General features: G+C 60.3%; 10 protein-coding genes across 10 annotated transcripts; 4 read left to right on the top strand and 6 right to left on the bottom strand.

Moving 5' to 3' along the window:
• Positions 1-949: 949 nt before the first annotated feature.
• Positions 950-3765, bottom strand: HETIRDRAFT_153339 (Metalloprotease M1; the record flags this gene model as incomplete). Its single annotated transcript, XM_009551988.1, has 15 exons — positions 3611-3765; positions 3487-3544; positions 3283-3428; positions 3143-3222; positions 3064-3083; positions 2874-3005; positions 2663-2820; positions 2519-2612; positions 2433-2463; positions 2304-2382; positions 1953-2215; positions 1723-1892; positions 1483-1657; positions 1060-1403; positions 950-967 (listed from the first exon to the last, which is right to left on the bottom strand). The coding sequence occupies exons 1-15, from the start codon at positions 3757-3759 to the stop codon at positions 950-952; spliced, it is 1917 nt and encodes a 638-aa protein (XP_009550283.1). The 5' UTR covers positions 3760-3765.
• A 115-nt stretch (positions 3766-3880) lies between these two features.
• Positions 3881-6317, bottom strand: HETIRDRAFT_441597 (uncharacterized protein). Its single transcript, XM_009551989.1, has 5 exons — positions 5424-6317; positions 4652-5358; positions 4425-4588; positions 4296-4370; positions 3881-4239 (listed from the first exon to the last, which is right to left on the bottom strand). The coding sequence occupies exons 1-5, from the start codon at positions 5810-5812 to the stop codon at positions 4153-4155; spliced, it is 1422 nt and encodes a 473-aa protein (XP_009550284.1). The 5' UTR covers positions 5813-6317; the 3' UTR covers positions 3881-4152.
• On the top strand, positions 5528-7128 carry HETIRDRAFT_157860 (uncharacterized protein; the record flags this gene model as incomplete). The annotated part of the gene is made up of 6 exons (XM_009551990.1): positions 5528-6078; positions 6544-6648; positions 6708-6823; positions 6884-6940; positions 6999-7037; positions 7090-7128. The coding sequence occupies exons 1-6, from the start codon at positions 6069-6071 to the stop codon at positions 7126-7128; spliced, it is 366 nt and encodes a 121-aa protein (XP_009550285.1). The 5' UTR covers positions 5528-6068.
• Positions 7129-7182: 54 nt separating this feature from the next.
• Positions 7183-7552, bottom strand: HETIRDRAFT_454296 (uncharacterized protein; the record flags this gene model as incomplete). Its single annotated transcript, XM_009551991.1, has 3 exons — positions 7183-7294; positions 7349-7461; positions 7499-7552. 3 exons carry the CDS (start codon positions 7550-7552, stop codon positions 7183-7185), a joined length of 279 nt encoding a protein of 92 aa, XP_009550286.1.
• Positions 7553-7707: 155 nt separating this feature from the next.
• HETIRDRAFT_411365 (uncharacterized protein) lies at positions 7708-8792 on the top strand. Its single transcript, XM_009551992.1, has 4 exons — positions 7708-7734; positions 7845-7934; positions 8012-8356; positions 8425-8792. Exons 2-4 carry the CDS (start codon positions 7845-7847, stop codon positions 8557-8559), a joined length of 570 nt encoding a protein of 189 aa, XP_009550287.1. The 5' UTR covers positions 7708-7734; the 3' UTR covers positions 8560-8792.
• Positions 8793-9303: 511 nt separating this feature from the next.
• On the top strand, positions 9304-11466 carry HETIRDRAFT_454298 (uncharacterized protein; the record flags this gene model as incomplete). Its single annotated transcript, XM_009551993.1, has 11 exons — positions 9304-9584; positions 9655-9735; positions 9798-10017; positions 10074-10083; positions 10151-10167; positions 10227-10443; positions 10511-10721; positions 10796-10983; positions 11072-11132; positions 11218-11331; positions 11421-11466. 11 exons carry the CDS (start codon positions 9304-9306, stop codon positions 11464-11466), a joined length of 1446 nt encoding a protein of 481 aa, XP_009550288.1.
• Positions 11467-11892: 426 nt separating this feature from the next.
• HETIRDRAFT_421062 (uncharacterized protein) lies at positions 11893-13819 on the bottom strand (the record flags this gene model as incomplete). The annotated part of the gene is made up of 6 exons (XM_009551994.1): positions 11893-12250; positions 12303-12658; positions 12712-12846; positions 12921-13178; positions 13246-13559; positions 13627-13819. The coding sequence occupies 6 exons, from the start codon at positions 13817-13819 to the stop codon at positions 11893-11895; spliced, it is 1614 nt and encodes a 537-aa protein (XP_009550289.1).
• A 134-nt stretch (positions 13820-13953) lies between these two features.
• HETIRDRAFT_479484 (uncharacterized protein) lies at positions 13954-14960 on the top strand (the record flags this gene model as incomplete). The annotated part of the gene is made up of 4 exons (XM_009551995.1): positions 13954-14221; positions 14280-14426; positions 14495-14695; positions 14775-14960. 4 exons carry the CDS (start codon positions 13954-13956, stop codon positions 14894-14896), a joined length of 738 nt encoding a protein of 245 aa, XP_009550290.1. The 3' UTR covers positions 14897-14960.
• Positions 14961-15388: 428 nt separating this feature from the next.
• Positions 15389-17801, bottom strand: HETIRDRAFT_388390 (uncharacterized protein; the record flags this gene model as incomplete). The annotated part of the gene is made up of 10 exons (XM_009551996.1): positions 15389-15888; positions 15988-16164; positions 16258-16361; positions 16431-16544; positions 16626-16924; positions 17015-17097; positions 17200-17295; positions 17398-17505; positions 17580-17627; positions 17686-17801. The coding sequence occupies 10 exons, from the start codon at positions 17799-17801 to the stop codon at positions 15807-15809; spliced, it is 1227 nt and encodes a 408-aa protein (XP_009550291.1). The 3' UTR covers positions 15389-15806.
• Positions 17802-18267: 466 nt separating this feature from the next.
• HETIRDRAFT_326233 (uncharacterized protein) lies at positions 18268-19977 on the bottom strand (the record flags this gene model as incomplete). The annotated part of the gene is made up of 1 exon (XM_009551997.1): positions 18268-19977. The coding sequence occupies one exon, from the start codon at positions 19975-19977 to the stop codon at positions 18268-18270; it is 1710 nt and encodes a 569-aa protein (XP_009550292.1).
• Between the last annotated feature and the right edge of the window lie 105 nt (positions 19978-20082).

Here is a 20082-nt window from a genome sequence, read left to right on the forward strand (position 1 = left end):
CCCCCCAAGCGTCCGCGCCGCGCCGCTCGTCCTCCTCCTCGTCCGCGCCCGCCCGGCCGCCCATCACCGCCCGCCAGCCGCAAGCCCACCAGCTGCTCTCGACGCAACACGCGCGCACCACGAGCACCGCCAGATCCGTCCCCGCCTCCGCTCCCGCGCCCCCGCAACCCACGCCCCCGCCCCCGCAACCCACGCCCCCGCCCCCGCAACCCACCGCGCCCGAAAACGACCTCTTCTCCCTCGACTTCCACGCCCCCGCCCCCTCCTCCTCCGCCTCGGCATCTTCGGCACCGAGGAAAGACGTCAAGCAGGACATCCTCTCGCTCTTCTCCACCCCCGCACACGCAGCCCCCCAGCCCCCATCCGCGTTCGGCACCTTCGCCTCCGCGCAGAGCCCCACCGCGCACGCCCCGTCTCCCTGGGCCGCGACGGGCGGCGGCGCGGGCTACGCTCAGCCCCCCGCTCCGGCTGTGGGTCCAGCTGCGCAAGCAGGCGGGAATTGGGGCGTCGGGTACGGCTGGAACGCCGCCCCCGCGGCACCCGCCCCAGGCGATATCTGGGGCGCCCAGCCGTCCTCGACGACGACGACGACGACGACGGCCACGCAGCAGCAGCTCTTCAACACGACCGATATCTGGGGCGGGTCCGCGTCGGTCAGCGGCGGCGCGGGGGGCGACGCGTTCGGTGCGCCGGCCGCCGCGGCGCAGCAAAAAGACGACGTGTTCGGGGATCTTTGGGGCGGGTTCAAGTAGATAGAACTACGGACTACGCAGGATGGCGGCGCGTCTTGCTCTTACGACATGAAGGATATCGAGATTGGCAGCTTCTGTACTACACGGCACGCTCGTGATCGCTACCTACAAACGTCCACGGCGTCCCCAGCAGGCGGGGGGGGGGGGGGGGGAGGCTTTTTTTCTCTGAATATTCAAGCGCGTTTTTCTGCGTTCGTTCACGCCGACGCGAGATCCTGCGCATCGCGACGTCAGCACATCCTGCCGAGCAAACAAAACAAAACAAAACAAAGCGCGGAGCCGCCGCCGCTCAGCGCTCAGCGCTCACCTTCTCTATCAGCTTCCTCGCGATGGGGTGGAACGCGCCCCGCGCGCCCTCGAAGAAGCGGCGCGCGAGCGCAGGATCGACGGCGGCGACGGCGCGCAGCACGGGCCTGCAGAACTTCATGCGGCCCTTGAGCACGCCGGTCCCGTCCGCGCCGACGACCCAGCGCGCGGCGGGCTCCGCGAACGCGCGGGCGGCGGCGGAGCGCGGGGCGCGGAGGGCGGCGGTGTAGAAGCGCAGGCGGATCTCGGCGTTTGGGGACGTCGAGAGGGCGTAGAGCGCGCCGAGGTGGGCGATGTGCGTGGAGGGGAGGGGCGCGTAGGTGTATAGGCGCTCGAGGAACACGACTGGGCGCGGGGAAAGGAGAGAGAAAGGGGACGGGCGTGAGGGGCGTGGACGGGGGGGCGGAGGGAGGGAGGGGCATACTTTTTTGGTTCGAGTTGAACGAGGCGACGTCGGACGCGTCAAAGTCGAGCTGGGACGCGTCTGGGGTGTCGCGCGCCGCGTCCCAGCGCGCCGCTAGACGGTACGCCGGCTCCGCGAGGCTGATGTCGTACTCGATCTCGACGGGCAGCCGGGTGCCCTCGCCGTACAGCCACGCCTGCACACGCAAGCCCCCGTCTCAGCACATCATGAATACCGGAGAGAGATGCGAGGGGGTCGTACGTCCCAGTCCACGCTCTCGAGCGCGCGGATCTTGGCCTCGCCGCCGTGCGCCTTGAAGTAGGCGAAGAGGTGGGACTTCCACTGGTCCGTCGTGATCGACTTGCCCATGAACGTGTCCACGTAGTCGCGCACGTACGGCAGGAACACGTCCAGCCCGCCCAACGTGCGCTCTGCAAACCAAACACCTTCAGACGACCCAAACACAAGAAAATACAAAAGCACGTGCGCACCGAGGTAGAGCAAAAAGTTCCCGCCCTTCTCGTACGCGACGCTGCTGTACGCGTCGTCGGGGTCCTCCCCGGGCTCGAACTCGATGACGAGGCGCTGGTACTTGGGCTTGTCCTTGTACAGGTTGAGCGCCTCGTACAGCGCCGTGGACCCGATGAGGTACGAGAATCCGCGCTCGGCGGGCGAGTGGAGGAAGCTTTGCAGGAGGCGCTCGATGTACGTCGTCCAGCCCTCGTTCAGCCAGAAATGGGTCGCCTCGGCGTGCCTGCACACACACACACACGCACGCACGCACGCACACAGAAAATTAGGATGAGCGCGGAGATCCACGGATTTCGAGGCGATAGACTCACGTCACGCCGTTGCCGAACCAGGAATGGGTCAGCTCGTGTACGACCACATCGACGAGGGAGCGATCGCCGGCCAAAAGAGCTGCGTTCACCTGGTAAGCGCGTGCGCCGCCAGGCGGAGAGCGAACGTACTTGGGGTCAAGAACGAGAGACAAGCGTTTTCCTGCGATTACGAGTTGAATCAGTCGTCGAATGACGCGAGCGCGGGGTCCACGCACCATCCCACCGTAAGGGAACGAAGGAGGCAAAACCAAGAGGTCATACACTCCAAACCTGTACGGGCCGACGATATCCTCCTCTTTGGCCAAGAATCTGGATACGTGGTGAGGAGGCCGAAGGGATCTAGAGTGGACGAGGCTCACCTCCCGGTGTCCTCGCTGAACTCCCAGAACGAGGCCTCCATGAGCTCCGGCTCCGCCCAGACCCCGCTCTTCCACGGCCTGCCCTCGACGGGTGCGAATGCCTTGTAACGCAGGTTCCCGCTGGCGATGGCGATCAAATACGATGGGATCGGGACGGGCTGTCTCACATTTAGCGAAAGGAGAGGGGCAGGACCTCTGGTTGTCTTCCCACCTGTTTGTACGTATATGTGACCGATTCCTGGCCGATGACCTTGCCGTCGTGGGCTGGGCCTTCCGACGGTGGTGAAACGCGGACGGCGGACAGGAGGACCGGAAGAGTCGACGCTACGCTGGCGCTGTACGTCTGCAGACTGGTCAGTTCCCCGAAGCGTGCGAGATCCAGGTCATATCAGACGACGTACGATTTTGACGGAGGGCGTGTCTGCGAGAGCGGGTCGATGCGGTGATGATGTTTCGTGGGGGATGGAGCGCACGACGAACCTTGCAACGGGGCCAGCGCGCGCGCGTAGATGGGCTGACACTGACTGAAGAGATACTGAAAATTGCCTCCTTGCGTCTGCCTGTTCTCAGTGCGATGAGATTTTACCTCCCTCGAGCAAGAGCGAGACGGGGACACGCACTCTTTCGAAAGCCACTGGAGCGCGGTGCACTTCTCGGTGGTCTCGTAGTATATCTTGACCGTGACCTGGGACCCAACCTGAACCGCGGCGGACAAGGGAATGGTGAGGGACGATCCCATCACGGCATGTTTCTCCCCCAACGCGTACTGCAACCACCATCGGTCAGGCAAACGCATCCTGCAGCTCCAAGTCCAGAAGCCTCACCGACACCTCGCGTCCATCCACTTCAGCCTTCGATATATCGAGATCTGCAGTGTCGAGTCTGCCGAGCGTCCCGCGGTGTTGAGAAGACGTGGGGTCGGCAAGATATCAGCACACAGGCACGTACATGACTTTGTCGACGCCCTCTTGCTTGGCCGTCAGCGTGTGCGTAGCGGCCCCCGAGATGATCAGCTTTTCCCAGTCCACTGTCCAGTCAAAGTGGACGTGTCCGGTGGCGATCTCCAAATAGTTAGCTTGCGAGGTTGGGTCGGGCATGATGGCAGTACGTTCGTAAGTTAGTAGTCGGCTCCGTCGATCAAGATATGATACGGATCAGTCGATTCTTCATCCAGATCATGAGATAAGATAAGATCATAGCTGGCCGTCTCGTCGATGTCGAGGAATTCATGAGAAGAGAGATATATTAAAAGCGGCCAGAAACTATGAATACATACGGATGGGCACAGAGAATCGACACAATAACTATAGGTATACAGAAAAAAACGCATGAGTGGCATGGAAGAGAAATAACACAATAAGCATCATGCGGGTCGTGAGCGCGCGGTCGTTAAGCAAAGCACACAATCTATCCGACAAAGGTCCTTCAGAAGAGACATGATTCGTGGAAAAGGTAAATCAGAAAATAAATGTTCGTTCGGGTCATCGACGTCACGGCCGGTCGGGGAAGAGCCTCAGCTTGAGGGCGTTGTCTGAGGGTTCGGCGTCGTCCGCGTCGGGCTTGAAACGCTTGCAAGGCTTCGAAGACGTGTTATCAGCACAGATGAAAGAAACGGGCCCAAAAGACGAGTCACCTGAGGATCCGGGGCCTGTTCTTCCGATCTTCTCTTTGGCCGTGACAAGGATGCCGGTGTAAGAAGAGCATGACCCTGGCGACTGCGTATGAGCTGAGTGATACAAAGAGATGCGATGCGATCAGCCACCTTTGGGGATAGACGATCCGGCTCATTGAGCCAAGGGATCAACAACGGAGCAATTCTCCGTGGCTTGGGAGCATCAGTAACGACAGAGTCGTCCGAGGGCGCCAGTTCTGGAGATATAAAGATGCGGGGCATCGCGCGCGCGAATGATCCGTGCTCTCTGTCAGCTAAAACATCGCGTGTCTGTGAGAAGACGTCGTCCAGGAAGAGGCGGGCGCTGGAGGACGCACCAGGCACGCATTCGAAATGCCTCAAATCCGCACGCTCCACCGGATCGCGACCGTGCCGCGGAAGCGAATAAACGGGGGTGAATGCGTAATCTGGGGGGACGAGGGTGTGCTGCGCGGCCGGCCAGGGCAGATGCAAGGGGGACAAGAGCCGCATATGGTGGGGCCGTGGCGAGGGCAGCGTCGGCTTCGTGCACCTCTCCGTGACACGTCGGCGCTGCCGAGGGGGGAGGTGAGTCGCGCGCGTTTCGTGGTGCCGCGCGCCGCCCGCAGGGTGCTCCTGTCGGCCGAGGCGTGTGTCCAGCTCCTGGAGCCCGTGACGGCTCGAGTAGGCGTCCCGCGCAGGATCGTAGTACGAATGCTGCGCGCGGTGTTCTTCGTGGGACCGGAGACAGTGCGCGGGGGCGGGGCTCTGCCAGTCGCCCCCGTCTGCCTGCGTCGGCGGCGCGTCGCCCCTGCGCGGTCGCTTTGGATCGTCGAGGACCAGGCGTTGCCACCAGAGCGTGATCTGGCGATCGTGCTGGTATTCGCGCGAGGCCCATCGGTACCGATCCATGAGCTGGGGGTCGACCTGCCGCCGATGGCGGATGAATTCTTGCTCGCGCTCGAGCATCGCCTGCCAGCAGTCCATCTTCCACGCGAGCTCAGCGCGTCGGTCAGATGTGCTGGGGGGAGAAGCGATCGGCGATCGGGGCCTCTCCTGGAGCATTCTTACAAAAGTAAAGCCACCGTTTAGCTGCGCCACGGACAGAGCAATCAAAGAACCGGGACATACGGTGGATGAGCCGCCGGGTTTGGCTGGGGCTCATTGCGTGGCGATGGACTTGGGGAAGCTACAACGACGGGAGCCTTCTCCCAGCCATGGAACTTGGCCTGGTCCTCGAACGCATTGACCAGTCGGCCGAGATTGAGGCCCTTGAGGGGACTCTCCGGGTCAAGGAGCTTTCTCCTCGCCTTCAGCTTGGACAGGCTGGGTATCGACTCCGCGGTGTTTTTGTACTCGCGGCAGATCCGCTGCTGGCGCTCGCGCGCGAGGCGGACGATGTCTGTCAGTTTGAAGAGGCGGCATTCTTTGAGGTATCTTTCGGAGCGTGGACGGGGCAGGTCCGTGGGGTCGTTGTGTGGCGTCATGATGATATCAGCTTCGGTGCGGGGCAGGGTCATTCAACGTGTGCGCGCGTCGGGGAGTAGTAAAGCGTAAGTGCGAAAAAAACGTGTACAGTCGGATGGAACAGTCAATTAGATGTTGGAGGTAAAGCTAGAGGTCGTGAAAAGTCCTTTGTCTAGAGTGGCACGCCAGCGTGCGGGGAAGCGGTAGGGGGTGAAGAGAAACCTGGGAAAGAGCCAAAGCATACGAGAGGCCATCCTTGCAGGGAATATAAAGGCCTGACGGAGAAAGGAAGAAAACAAAAAGCGCGCAATGCCGAAAGGTGTTATTGTATTCGGACAGAGAACATGGTGATAGATCATGATAACCTGCTTCTTGATACGGAGGTCAGAGTTCTGGTAGCAACGAGACATACCGGTATGCATTCGTCGGGCGCTGTAGGGCGATGCCTGTATAACAAAAAACGCGAAATTTCAGCGCCCAATTTTCATTCTACGATACCCATGACAGTTGAAACAAAGGCCATCGAGGGCTCTGGGACGTCCTGGTGTGCTCCATGCGTTTTCAGCGGGGCGCATCTGGCCGGATGCGGAACGTCTTGAATCCGTCATCGCCCGCAGTCACGTGCACTCCGGTATTGCGTAAATACAGTTAGCAAACTTCAAGGATCTCTAAAATCCTCGGTGCACCGATGTTCTAAATCCATGCCTTCCTCTGCGCATAAAATAGGTTAGTTGTTTTTCGCGGTGGGACGACATCTAGTTGACCGAGATTTTATCGACTATAGGCTCCCTCCTCTTCTGCGGGGATTGCGGTACGCTATTAGACCTGCCCCACGGCGACGAGGCGTCAGTGAAATGCGAGCAATGCGGGCACAAGGAACCGGCCAAATGTATGTCACAAACCCGGCTCAGTATCAGACGAATGGTGGACTCAATCAAAGACGCGCAGCATATGAGAACATCGAGATCACGACGCGATCCCACCCAGACGCGTTTCCGTCCGTGCTGAGACAGAAGCGAAAGACGCAGACCAAGACGCACGAGGGCTCAGATGCCCAGCTCAAGGTAGCGTAGCGTGTCTCGTCAGCGGCCTTCTGCCGAAGACTGACTGCGGGACCCGTGAAGGTAACCGAAAAGTGCCCCGAGTGCGGGCACATGGAAGCCTTTTCGAAGGAAATCCAGGTGCGTTCGCGACCCGTGCATACCTCGGGCGTTTCGTTGAAGTGTGCATGTTTCTCAGATGCGCAGCGCCGACGAAGGGTCTACCATTCTTTATACAGTACGTGACACGTCTCGCCTGCGGTGCGAGGTCGATATTCACGACACGGCAGTGTGTCGCTTGCAGGCACGGATGGCGCGTCAACAATTAAATACCATCAATCAGACGAGGTCAATACTGGCATCCTTCACGGGGAACAGGCGGGTTACACGTATACGCCAACAGTGCAGAAGAGCGCGACCACTCCAAAGCCGCCCAACGCGCTGGCCGTCAGAGCGACCACTGTCTCGCGGACTGGGAGGGTGTCTTTTGAAAGACTGAGACATGATATTGTCAGACAGCCAAGAAGTGTGGGATAGTTGTAGGCTCACGTTGAGAAATAAAAGGCGAGGGCAAAAGTCGCAGTAAGGAGAAAGAACGCGATGTACGGAAGCAGGCCGACAGCGATGTAAGGAGAGAACGCCGGAAGAGATTGGTGCAATTGCTGGACACAACCAAATGAGCAACGAGAAACCTATGACATCGAGATGACCTGCCTTTATCGCATCGTATGCAGCTGCAGTGTCTTGCGACATGCTGTCCTGAGCCGTTCGCGTAGACGTGGATGGAGCTGCGCTTCAAGGGCCTCGCACCAAGCTGACGTATTCCGTTGGTGACGCAAACACGTGTCATCAATCCCATATCAACCCGTCGACGCAACCCCTCCCTTTCTTCACCAACGACGACGACCCTTCTATCTGTTTCTTCTTCTTCAGTTGTACGTCTTTCATTTTCATCATCCCTCCTCACCCCGCCCTTCGACTGTCTTCTGTGTGCTCACTTGCATCGTTGGCCGTCCTGCCTCGTTTCTCGTGGACCGATACACAGATGTCTTCCGCGCAAAAAGTACAGGACCACCCCATTTTCCAGCAGGCTCAGGCCAAGGCCAATTTTTACCTTGCCCAGCTGGATAAGGAGGTACGCTGATCGTTTTTTTTACGATTAAACGTTCGCCGTCGACCCCTGATGTGCTGTTGTCGTGTGCCCTTTATTAGCTTACCAAGTACCCTATCCTTGTCAACTTTGAGCAACGCACGCAGGTCCCAAAGACATACGCCTTCATTGGCGCTGTCGGACTTGTCACCCTCTTCCATTTCATCAATTCGCTCGCCGCCCCTGTCTCTAACCTCGTCGGCTGGGCACTCCCCGCTTACCTGTCCTTCAAGGCCATTGAGACTCCCGGCCACCAAGATGACATTCAGTGGTTGACTTACTGGGTCGTGTTCGGTTTCTTCAACTTCACCGAAGGATTCGCACTCCGTGTTGTTTTGTATTACTTCCCGTGGTATTTCGCTTTCAAGACCCTCTTCATCCTCTGGCTGCAGCTGCCTGCGTTCCGCGTGCGTACATTTATTTTTGCACATGACGTGTCATGAAGGCGGGCTGACGATATTTTGTGATGACGTAGGGCGCCCAAACGACCTACCACACCGTGCTGAAGCCCATTCTGGCGAACGTCAGCCAGTCGGCTCGTTCCGGCCACGCGACAACAGATTCGGCCGATGCCCTCCGTGAGCGAGTCGCGACGGCTGTCTCGGAGTAAAGGGATGGGTTTCCTTGGGTGTTTTATTCTACTCTTTCTGCCTGTTAGAACATTTTTTTGTTTGCTTTCGTTTCACTGCTTCCCCCACTTGTTTTCTGATGATCTACTGAACGACCGCCTATGTGACGTATTCCAGCCCCGTGTTCTCGTTTCCGTGGCCTCGTGCAGTGCGTTTGTGTGTGGTGTATGTTGGATAGTAGACGGCCTCGAAGTATGCGACGAAATGTTCCTTGAGTGGGTGACCGAGCTCCTCGGAGGGTGTATATAGGCGTCTATGGCCCTGGCCGTAGGCATCAAGAAGCGCTGAACGCTAAAGCGTGCCGATATCGGCTGATGTTGTGAGATAGCTGTCTCGACTCTGCTAGTCTTTCGCTACATGTGTCGACAGGATACAGCACCCGGTGTTGTCAGTATGGGCTCGCCCTTCCTCTATGAAACTCGAGATCCAACGGAGGAATGTGTTAGACTAGAACCGGACACACGACTGACGTTTAGGAGAAGGCACATGGGCGATGCTCAGATGGAACATTTGATGAAGATTGGATTGAGACGAAAGGAAGCATGGAGGCGATAGTTCGGAGGTGGATGTGGTTCCAGGAGGGGGGACACTCTCCGCCCACGATAAGCACGCAGCCCTTAGCTCCATCATATTGGCGTGACTCTGCTCCCTCTTCATATATATGTCCCCCTCCTTGCCCTCCTCTCCTTCTTCCTAGCTCCCCTCCACCAGTCCTTCCCCTCCCAATGTCGGACCCCGTCGGCGAAAAGGCAGGCTACGCTAGCGGCACCAGCGACGATGGCTCTCAGTCTGCGGCGGAGATCTTCGAGCGTCCTACCGGGCTCAAGGGCGTCTACTACCATCCGCTCACCCAGGTCTCGATGCTGGGTTTCGTCTGCTTCATGGGCCCCGGTCTTTTCAACGCGCTCAATGGCCTGGGCGCGGGTGGTCAGGTCGACAGCACGACTAGCGCAAATGCGAACGTCGCCCTCTACGCGACCTTTTCCTTTTTTGCTTTCTTTGCCGGGTATGTGCCCTCTTCGAGCCATCTCTCTATATAGTGTTTTTTTTATAAATGAAAACCATGCATAAAATAGCTCTATCAACAACACGCTCGGCCCAAAGCTCACGCTCCTCATCGGAAGCACTGGCTACGCGCTCTACATTGGCTCCTATCTGTCAGTAGTCCTTTCCCGCCTCCGGCCCGTCTTCCCAAACTCGATGTTCATCAAATCATTAGCGCCGTGAACATCCACAGCCACGCTGGGGCCTTCGTTATCACGGCCGGCGCCATCCTCGGTATCTGCGCCGGCCTCCTCTGGACGGCCCAGGGCTCCATCATGCTGGCTTATCCGACCGAGAGCGAGAAGGGAAAGTACATCGGCGTCTTTTGGGCTATCTTCAATCTGGGCGGCGTTGTCGGTGCTTCGGTGTCCCTAGGACAAAACTTCCATTCTACGGTACGCACCTGTCATGGGTATATCGGTCGAAATGATCATCGAGTCCCTTTCTGTAGGCCAACGCAGGTGAGTGAATTCGCAGCGATGCGCTCGCTCTCATGTAGGGTGTTCATAACATGATTTCAAAACTCAGTTGGAAACGGAACCTATGTCAGTCCACTCGCTCGTTTGATAGTCGCTCTGCTCGCGTGCTCACTTTGCTTCCCCAGATCGGTTTCCTCGTGCTGACCCTCATCGGGGTGACCATCCCGATGCTCATGGCCGATCCTAACAAGATGATCCGCACCGACGGCACAAAAGTCACCGCGCCGCGCCAGCCCTCCTGGCAGACCGAGTTGTACGGGCTCTACGTCGCGCTGAAGACCGACCCCATGGTCGTCCTCCTTTTCCCCATGTTCTTCGCCTCAAACTGGTTCTACACATGGCGTGAGCACCTCCCCCGGGTCGTGGCTTTGCAGCGCAGACAACTGACGCCTCGCCCGCCGCACGACAGAGTTCAACGACTACAACGGCGCGCTGTTCAACATCCGCGCGCGCTCGCTCAACAACCTCGTCTACTGGCTCTCGCAGATCGTCGGGTCGATCGCGATCGGGCTCCTCCTCGACCAGCGCCGCCTCGCGCGCCGCTTCCGCGCCTTCTCGGGCTGGCTCGTCCTCCTCCTCATGGTCTTCGTCATCCACATCTGGGCGTACTTCTACCAACGGTAAGTCCCTTCCCCCTCGCATTCTCCGTCCTCCCCTGAACCCCTCCGACGGTCTGGGGGCGTGCGTCTACTAGGAACTACACGCGCGAGTCGATCCCGCCCGAGGCCGCAAAGATGGACATCCACGACCACGGTTATGCGGGCCGTATTTGGCTGTATATCTTCTGTGGTCTGCTGGACGCGATGTGGCAGACGACCGCGTACTGGATGATGGGTGCCATGTCCAACGACCCCGCGAAGCTCGCCTACTTTACCGGATTCTGTGCGTATCGCGTAGTGGCTGGCTGGCTGGCCGGCCGGCTAGCTGACTGACTGACTGGCTGGATGACTGATTGACTGGTTTATTTTAGACAAGTCGATTCAATCGGCGGGTGCGGCGGGCGTCTGGCGCGCAGACGCCGTGAAGCTCCCGTGCGTGTCTTTCTCCCCCCGTCATCGTCATCGTCGTCGTCGTCGTCGTCGTCGAGCCCACCTCGCTGACGCGACGTGTCCGTAGCTACATGAACATCTTCATCTCCACCTGGGTCCTGCTCGTCGCAGGCCTCATCTTCGCCCTCCCCATGATCGTCATGCGCGTCAAGGACCACACCGAGCTCGTCGACGAGGCCGTGTACGTACATTCTTTCTATCATCGTCGTCGATCCCGGCTCGCGGGACGCTGACCATTTGAATCCTCCCCCTCTCCCTCTCCCCTTTTAGCGCGCGCATGGACGATTCGGGGCACGTACAGCCAGCAGACATTTAGGTAAGGGCTTCCGAGTTCCTGCGTTGCTTTTTGTTGGTGGAGGGGCCTGGACACGACACGACACGACACGATACCATTCTGCTGAGAGACAACATCATTATTATCATCATCGTCATCATCGTCATCGTCAACCCGAACTCTCTTTAATTCATGTCTCTATTTTCTTGAAATGCGATGTGTGCGGGGTGGTGGTGGTGGTGTTGGTATATCATGATGGGGTATGGTAAAAAAAGAAAGAAAAAGAAAAAAAGAAAACAAGAGTGTTGAGGCTACATGGTGCCGTTCCAGACGGACGACGATTCTGTTATAATCAGCCGAGAGAGGGGTAAAAGCAGCCTGGCTCAGACTGCGTGAGCACAAACGGGGAAAGGGGACGCAGCAGTCGCACCTACCGATCAATCAGCCGCGCGAGGGGAAGCGTTCGGCTCAGAATATGGTAGCCATCGCGCCGCTGTCGTCGTACCCCTCGCCCATAGCGCTGAACGCCTTCACGCCGGGGCCGTTCTTCCCAAACGTGAACCCGACCCAGACGCCGCGCGCGAACGGCTCCTCCTTCTCGCGCACGCGCTCGACGTTGCGCTGCTTCTCGCGCACCTCGGCGTACTTCGCCATGTCGTCGACGGACGTGAAGTCGTCGTAGTAGCCCGTGTCGATCTCGGAGTCGAGCGCGGGCACGAAGGGCGCGCTGGTGGCGCGCAGGTGCTCCCACTGCACGTCCGCGAAGAAGGGGTGCGCGGCGAGGTCGTCGAGGTGCGCGTAGCGCACGCTCGCGTGTGCGATGAGCCTGGCGGACGGTTAGCTCGATGTTTGGAGGAGGAAGGGGGGGGACGACTGGCCTCGTGACGGCGTCCCAGGCGACGTCGGTGAGGTTGAAGATGAGGTCCTCCGGCTTGTCGTACTCGGGCCTCCTCAGGACCTTGGTCCAGTTCTTGAGGTTCGTCCATGTCTCCTCGGGCGTGCTCCCGCTAAACGGCGGGAAGCCCGCGAGGAACTCGAACAGGATGCAGCCCAGGGACCAGTAGTCGACCGCGTAGGTGTACGGCTTGCCGCGGAGCACCTCGGGCGCCATGTAGTCCGGCGAGCCGACGATCGAGTCTGCGTAGCGCGGGTCGTCGCTGCGGATCGAGCGGTAGATCGAGCGGCGCTCCATCGTCGAGCGGTGGACGATCTCCTTGTCCTTGACTTTGTCCAGCTGCAGGAGGTGAGGGGGGAGGGAGGGGGGAAAGGCAGACGCTAAGTGAGCACGACGGACGGATCGGGGCGATCGCGAGGAGAGCGTGCCTTGTCTTTGAGCGCGTCGATGACTTTGGGGTTGAGCGCGCCCGTCGCGAGGCCAAAGTCGGTGAGCTTGACGTGCCCGCTCGAGTCGACGAGGAAGTTCTGGACGGGACGAGGTCAAACGAGCGGAGGAGGGGCGCTTGGCGCACGGCGCGATCGCAGATCGGGGATCTTACCTCGGGCTTGAGATCGCGGTGAATGTACCCGAGCTTGTGGAGCTCGCAGACGGCGGCGAACATCTCGCTGATGTAGAAGCGGGCGTGCTCCTCCTTGAGCACGCCCGAGTTGTTGAGCAGGGTGCGGAAGTCGCCGCCGGGGACGTATTCCATGGCGAGGTAGACGAAGGAGGGGTCCTGGAACGCGTAGAGGAGGCGCACGAGCCACGGCGTCTTGGTCGCCGTCAGGATGTCCCTCTCAATCAAGACATGTCGGATCTGGGCGCGAGATCGAGACGAGATGAGCGCCGGCGCGCGCCAGGAAATATATATCGAGGGGGCTGACCTCATCCATCTTGAAGAGCGTCCGTTTGCGCATCTTCTTGAGGGCGCATACCTCGCCGGTCTCCTGCTTGCGGGCGAGGTAGACCTCGCCGTAGCCGCCCTGTCCGACCTGAGCGATGATGTGGAACTGATCGACGCGGAGCTTCGTGCGGCGCTTGCGGAGGACGACGCGCTCGCGCCCGCAATACGACTTGAACTCTTTGTGGTGCTCAGAGGACGAGAGCGCGCGAGCGGCGGTGTCGGCGTCGAACTTGGCGCGGCGGTCCTTGCGCGAGCCGATGTAGCCCAGGAGCTGGAAGTAGTAGTCGAGGAAGTCTGCGGGGGCGCGCGGGGTCAGCGGCGACGACAGCGAGCACGAGTCACGGGGCGGGGGACCGCTCACAGAGCTGGGCGACGGTCGCCTTGCGCTTGACCTCTGGGCTGTCGAGCAGCTCCTTCTCCCAGAGGCGGAACTGGCCCTGCTTGAAGGTGCGGGTGGTGTCGAGCTTGGCGGTGCTCATGTGGACGTCTGGGAGGCCCGCAGGAAGGCCTGCAGGGAGGCCTTTGGCCGTGTTCATGTGGATGTCGCGGAACATGGTGGTGGTGGTGGTGAGCGAGTGAGTGGTAAGTAAGTGTGTGGTACAGGCGCCGAACACGAGGATCACGTGCGCGTGCACGTGTGCTGGGGTCGCACGCGGGGTCGCGGGTGCGCGATGCCGCTGTCTGTACGATGGCGCACGCTCTGCGCACCCCGCAGGTCGACCTCGCCGCCATCCTCGCCGCACAGAACCCGCACATCGACCTCCGCCTCGACGCCTACGACGCATCCAATCGCAACTTCTCCAAGGCCGTCGCGAGCTACGCCGCCCGCGTCGTCGCCGAGATCACCCAGCGCCGCAATGCGCACGCCGCAGAGCTCAAGAAGCTCGCTGACCGCGCGCAGGTCATCGAGGCCGAGACGAACCGCTGCAAGATGAAGGAGATCGAGCTCGTCGCGAGTGAGTGTCCCCCTTCTCCCCTGGCGTCCGCGTCGCTCATTGCTGCCCCCCTCCCCAGCGCTCGAGAAGGAAAAAGAGGAGCTCAAGTCCGCAGAGTCGTCCGTCGCCGCCCTTCGGCGCCAGCTCTCGTCCATACGAGAGGCCAGCGCCGCGCTCGACGTCGAGATCGAGCAATACCGCGCCGTGACCTCCAACCTCCGCAAAGGTGCGCTCCTTCCCCCTTTCCCGCACGGCGCACGCAATGACGCAATACCGGCACCGCCGCGCCACCAGAGCGCAACAGCGAGCACGCGACGCTCAACTGGTACGCCTCCACGACCTCGCCCGAGCTGCGCGCCTGCGAGTCCCGCCTGCGCTGCATCGTCGAGGGCATCGCCAAAGACCAGCTCCTCATCCGCTTCTCGCACGTCGACCCCACCGACCACACGCGCGAGTTCAGCTTCGTCCTCGACATCTCCGCGCGGTCTTACCGAGGCGAGTCCGCGCGCCACCCCCCTCGCCCATCTGCTCCGCCTGACGTTCCTTTTGTGTGTGTGTGTGTGTGCACCCGCAGTGCTCACGTCGACCCCGCCGCTCCCCACGCTCCCGATACTGGTAGATCAGCTGAACGACTCGCGGAACGTGTACGGATTCATCAAGAGCGTCCGCCAGGCCTACGTAGAACTACTCAATTGACCCTCAATGTATGTATGTTTGCCCGACCATGTTGTATCAGTATGCGTGCAGGACGCAGTGGAGTATGAGCACAGCGGAATCGCAAACGCGGTGGCATGTGCCAAGAACGCCTCGAAAAACGTAGGTAACGGACCCCGCACTCGAGGGACGGTCGAAAAGCGGGTCCTTGCGATGATGATCCACTCGGTTCTGTCTTAGTATTTGAAGCCGTGTACGGTTGCGGAGCAGCTGTTCACGTTTGAGCGCGTCTCGCTGGGCCTCGCTCCCCGAGCGTAGGTGTGGTCGACAGACCCGCCTCCCTCGCGCTGGCCAAATCAAGCCCTCACCAAGTCGTCAAAGTCTCATCTGACGCTTGAATGCTGCGTGAGCCCGCGCTCTGGCCCCATAGCATGCGCCCGGCCAGCCAGCCAACCAATAGCAGCGGCGGCGGCGGCGGCGACCGCAACAACACAACACATCGGTTGTCTCGTATTCTTCACAACACCGCGCGTTTAGCATTTAGCGTTTAGCATTCAGCATTCATTACCACCGTGATTAATCTTTCAGTCTGTTAGGAAGCGGGAGAAGAGTATGCAAAAAAAGAAGCCAGGCGCAGACGGGGCGGGAGCAAGTAGGGGTACTCGGGCGGATATGTATGGGTGGGTGAGGGCGTGTGGGTGTGGGTGGGTGAGTGAATGGGTGAATGGGTGAGGGGGTGGATATGCAAGCTCTATCGGATGTGTGTAGACGTGTGCACGGGTCTGCCGGATCGAGGCGAGGCGAGGCGAAACGAGGCGAGTAGATTCCAGTCGAGGTTGTTGTCGAGGTTGATGTCGATGTCGATGTTGAAGTCGTGGTCGTGTTCATGTTTGTGGCGAGGCGAAAGGGGTCCGGTACGTATCGGGCAGAGCAGCTCCTCGCGCGCGGACGCTCACGCGGGCGCCGGCGACGGCACGCGACCATATATCCATTCCTGGACGGCCACGACCGCCTCTTGCGGATCCTGGGGCAGACTGCAGCATTGCGCAGGCCAAAATCAGCCAGTCAGCTCCAGGTCGCACATCGCCAAAAACAAGAGAGGCGGCGAGAGAGGTTAGAGAGAGGAGACGCACGTCAGCTTCGGCTCCCACCTGCCCGCGCGCAGCTCGAAGAAGCGCGTCTGGTGCACGTCGCCCGACTCCTCCAGCTTGCGGCGCATCTCCCGCTGCGCGTCCTCGACCGCCGACTTGGCCTCCGTCGCGGCCTCCATGTCCTTCAGCAGGATCGCCTGCGTCAGCGCGGACCACAGCCTGCAGGCACGTGCGCACAACAGAAAGACGGGAAAAGAAAGATCAGATCAATGCATCGTAAAAGAGAGAAATATGAAAAAGGGGAAGACGCACCGCCGTGACTCGTACATCTCCTGCTCGTCGTCCGGCGCCACCCACTTGGGCGCGACCTTCTGTCCCTCCTTGCCCACGTCGAACAGCGGCCGCTTCTCGCCTGTCTGTGCAGAAAAGAGGCACGACCATTCGTCACGAGATCACGCCGAAAAGCAAAGGGGGCGGCTGCGTACTCTACTGTTCTTGAATTCCATCACGTGACTCCACTTGCCACTAACCTCACCGACGTCGGTGTTGCCTTTGCGAACGCGCCCCGCAATCGCGTTGTATGTCCCAGAAAAGAACCCCTGCACCGCGCATAAACGGATCGATCAGCGTCGCAGTTGAGCGTGAACCGATGTGACAAGATTGAGAGCAGTGGCGCGCACCTTCGTCTTGAACTCGAGATCGCACGCAAGCCCGTTGCGCTCGTTCTGCGCGACGCACGTGTCGCCGAGCTCGAGCACCATCTTCCCGAACAGGATCCCGCGCGCGTACATGTTCGGCATCGTGATCACGTACTCGCCGTCGTCGGGGCGGCCCATGAGCACGACGCGGTTCTCGCCCTCCATCGTCGTCGACACGCTGTTCCCGAGGAACTTGGACTTGGGCCGCAGCTCGCCGACGATCTGCACCTGGTTGAGCGGCGAGACGTAGAAGAAGGCGGACACAGGCGGGTGGTGGGAGACTGTAGCACGCGGGCGACGGACAGCGATGAGCGCACGACGAGAAGGAGCTGGGCAGGGCATGGAAAGGTATGGCAGGCGGGCAGACGCACCTTGTTCTGCGATGTAGAAGCCCTGCGTCCCGTTTGGGTAGTCGTAGCGGCAGCGGAAGAACTCGCCGAGGACAGGGTTGTACCTATTGCGCGGGCCGAAAAAGGCGGTCGCGGTCAGAACGGGACGATCGGGGCGAAGGGACGATCAGCAAGCGCAGTAAAGGGGCGCTGAAATGGCTGCTCACGGCTTTTTCACGCCCTTGGGCTTGATATGCCACCCCGCGAGGTAGTATTGTAGCACGCGCATGAAGCGCTCTTCGGGGTCGTCGCAGTTTTCGGCACTGGCCATGCGAAGGGGGTGAGAGAGAGATCGATTTGGGCGAGAGGGCAAGGAAGGGGGGAGCCGAGGTGGGGTCGAGGGCAGTCGGCACTAAAACACGTACCCAAAGATGAGGTCTGGGTGGGCCATAAAGTCGGTGATGCGCTCGAGCATGCTGCGTGGCTCGAGCACGAAGGTCGGGAAGGTCACCTTAGAGAGGTCCATGCCGACTCTGCGCGCGCGATCGCGATCAGGAGGGCGCGCGTGAGCGAAGAGCGCGGAGGCACGGCGGGAGGACAGACGCACCTGAGTTGGGAGATGAGGGAGGTGATGATGGAGCCCTCGTTCTCGTCACTGTCATCACAAAGATCAGGCGGGAGGTGGAACATTGGACGGGCGAAGAAGGACGGACAGGATGGATGTGTCGTCGGGCTCGGTGTCCTCTGGGACCTTATCTTCTGCAGACGAGGCGCCGCGTGGCCTGGCGCCTCGGAGATGAGCACCAGCCTGGCTGAACAATCCCATCATGGCTGCGGCGTGTGTATGTCGAGGTAGGGTGTGGTGGTGTGCGTGTAGAGGCGAGCTGAGGAAAGCTGTGCGTCAGATGATGAGTGCGCAGAACAAGGGCACCGCCTCGCGAAAAGCAAGAGAAAATAGGTGGATGGGGCGTGCAGCCGTGCAGGGCGTCGGGGTCGTCGTCGCTGTCGTCGTGGTCGATGGCAGAGAAAGCGAGGGCGATAAATGGCGACTAATTAGGGCGCTTAAGGGACCGCTACTGAGCCGCTGGTGACGTTGGCGCTCTTGCGTCATCGCCTTCGCTCCGGACTCCGTCGCCAACTACTCGCCAACTCCGTCCCTCTCCTCACCCCACTCAGTAATGCTTCGTGGCCGCGTCCACCTCCACCATCTGTGGTGAAACGTCCCAAAATACGGTAGAAGAGGGCGGCGTCCCATGAATTTTTACGAATAAGAGTACATTTTTGAGCTCTACTAACTAGGGCACGTTCTTCGCGTCCAGATAGTCACGAGACGAGCTTGCTTCCAGATGGGCGGCAGAAAACTTGACCACCCGGGGATTGTCAACCAGCGTAGAAGAATTTAGTCCCACCACCGACCCGTACACGCCGTGGACGGCATCGCCCTCTGCCCCAACCCACACACAGAACTGATCTCCGCGCCGCGCATTCGCCACGGCCGGGTGGTCCGCGAGCACCCGGAAGTATCGCGTCTGCATCTTGCCCTCTTTTTTGTCCCCGGTACTGACATCCCTCCCGCCGGCGCGTGCACAGAATAGGGTGAAAGGGAACAATACTTCAGAGCCCCGCACGACAGCGAAACGTGCGAATATTCTAGACTCGCTCGTCCACGAGTCTGAGCCGCCACCGGCTTCGAATCCGCTGCAGAGCTCGATCTCAACCGCAGACACGCGCACTTCCACAGGGCAGAGGAGGTAGCAGAGCAAGCCGGGACGCGACAGCGTCGCGTACTGGTCGGTGGACGGCAATCGGGCGCGCGCAGGATCGCACTGCGGGACGTGCAGCGGCAGCGGCATCTGGGAGCCCCAGTCCTCGACGAAGCGCTCGTCGAGCATGTGCTTCGCCGCCTCCCGTGATGGCTCGTCCACCGAAGCCAGTCGCCACGGGTAACCAGAGACCTCCACGCGCCCTTTTTCGTCAGACGCGATGGACACAGCTGTCGATGAGACTTGCAGGCCTTGAAGGTCTGCGCGCCCTCGGCGGGGACACGTGCGCCTGAGATTGGATATGACTTGCTGGACGCAGTAGTTTCTGAACCAATCTGAGACGTGGAGCGCCAGCCGATGCGGCAGGATAGCCACGAGAAGGACAACGAGAGTCTGATAGACGAGCATCAAGAACGTCGGGATCGGCTGGCCGTAGCGCACGCGATCGAGCCAGGCGGGGCTGAGATGGTCCAGCAAGAACGCCTCCCGCGAGATCTCCACCCCATCGAGCACGAGCGCCTCCAGATGGCTGTGCTCGTACACGAAGAAAAACAGCAGGTACCGCGACCACGCCCAGCAGTTGATCCCGCTCAGGCTGTAGCGCGGCGTGTTGTGGCTCAAGTACGCCGCCTCGTCGAGGAGCTCCAGCAGCGTCCCCCGCGCGAAAAACTCGGGTCGGACATGGCACACGGTGCGCACGCCGTCGACCGAGTGCCCAGAGGCCGTCGGCAACGCGGCCAGGCCACGCATCAGCGTCAGCTCATTCCCCGCCGTCTTCCCTCCTCTCAGACCTCCCAGAGGCACGTACTGTCGCCATCCGACGGGCGCGTCCCACGCGCGGTCCACCTGGACCGCAAAGTCGCAGCCCTCCCATCTGAACCCGGTCACGATGAACTCGTGCTTCCACTCGAGCCACGAGTCGTACTTGCGCAGCTCGAACCAACTCGTGTAGATGATGTGCTGCTCCATCGTGAAGTCGTACCAGACGCCGTCATGGTCCTTCAGGTAGTCGTCGATGTTGTAGCTGACGTGCGTGACGGGCAACGGGGCGTCGAGCAGTGGGCGAAGGAAATGGGGGCTTGGATACAGCGCGCGGCGTGCGATGCCTTGCCATTCCCGACATACGTAGGCGATAGTGAAGAACGCATCGCGCTCGGAGCCGTGGGGTGGTGCTGCCAGGAAGTCGAGAAGGCGACGAACGATGTATTCGCGTTCGCGATATGCGAGACGAGTGAAGTCCATGGTGTAGAAGCATCGTTGGGCGTTTTCCTGATGCGGCCCTTGATATTATAGCGCTCAAAGAAACGTGTCGTGACGGCAATCAGCGCCTCGCGACGGTGATATTGC

This window comes from Heterobasidion irregulare (assembly GCF_000320585.1).
Source record: "Heterobasidion irregulare TC 32-1 unplaced genomic scaffold scaffold_09, whole genome shotgun sequence".
Lineage (NCBI taxonomy): Eukaryota > Fungi > Basidiomycota > Agaricomycetes > Russulales > Bondarzewiaceae > Heterobasidion > Heterobasidion irregulare.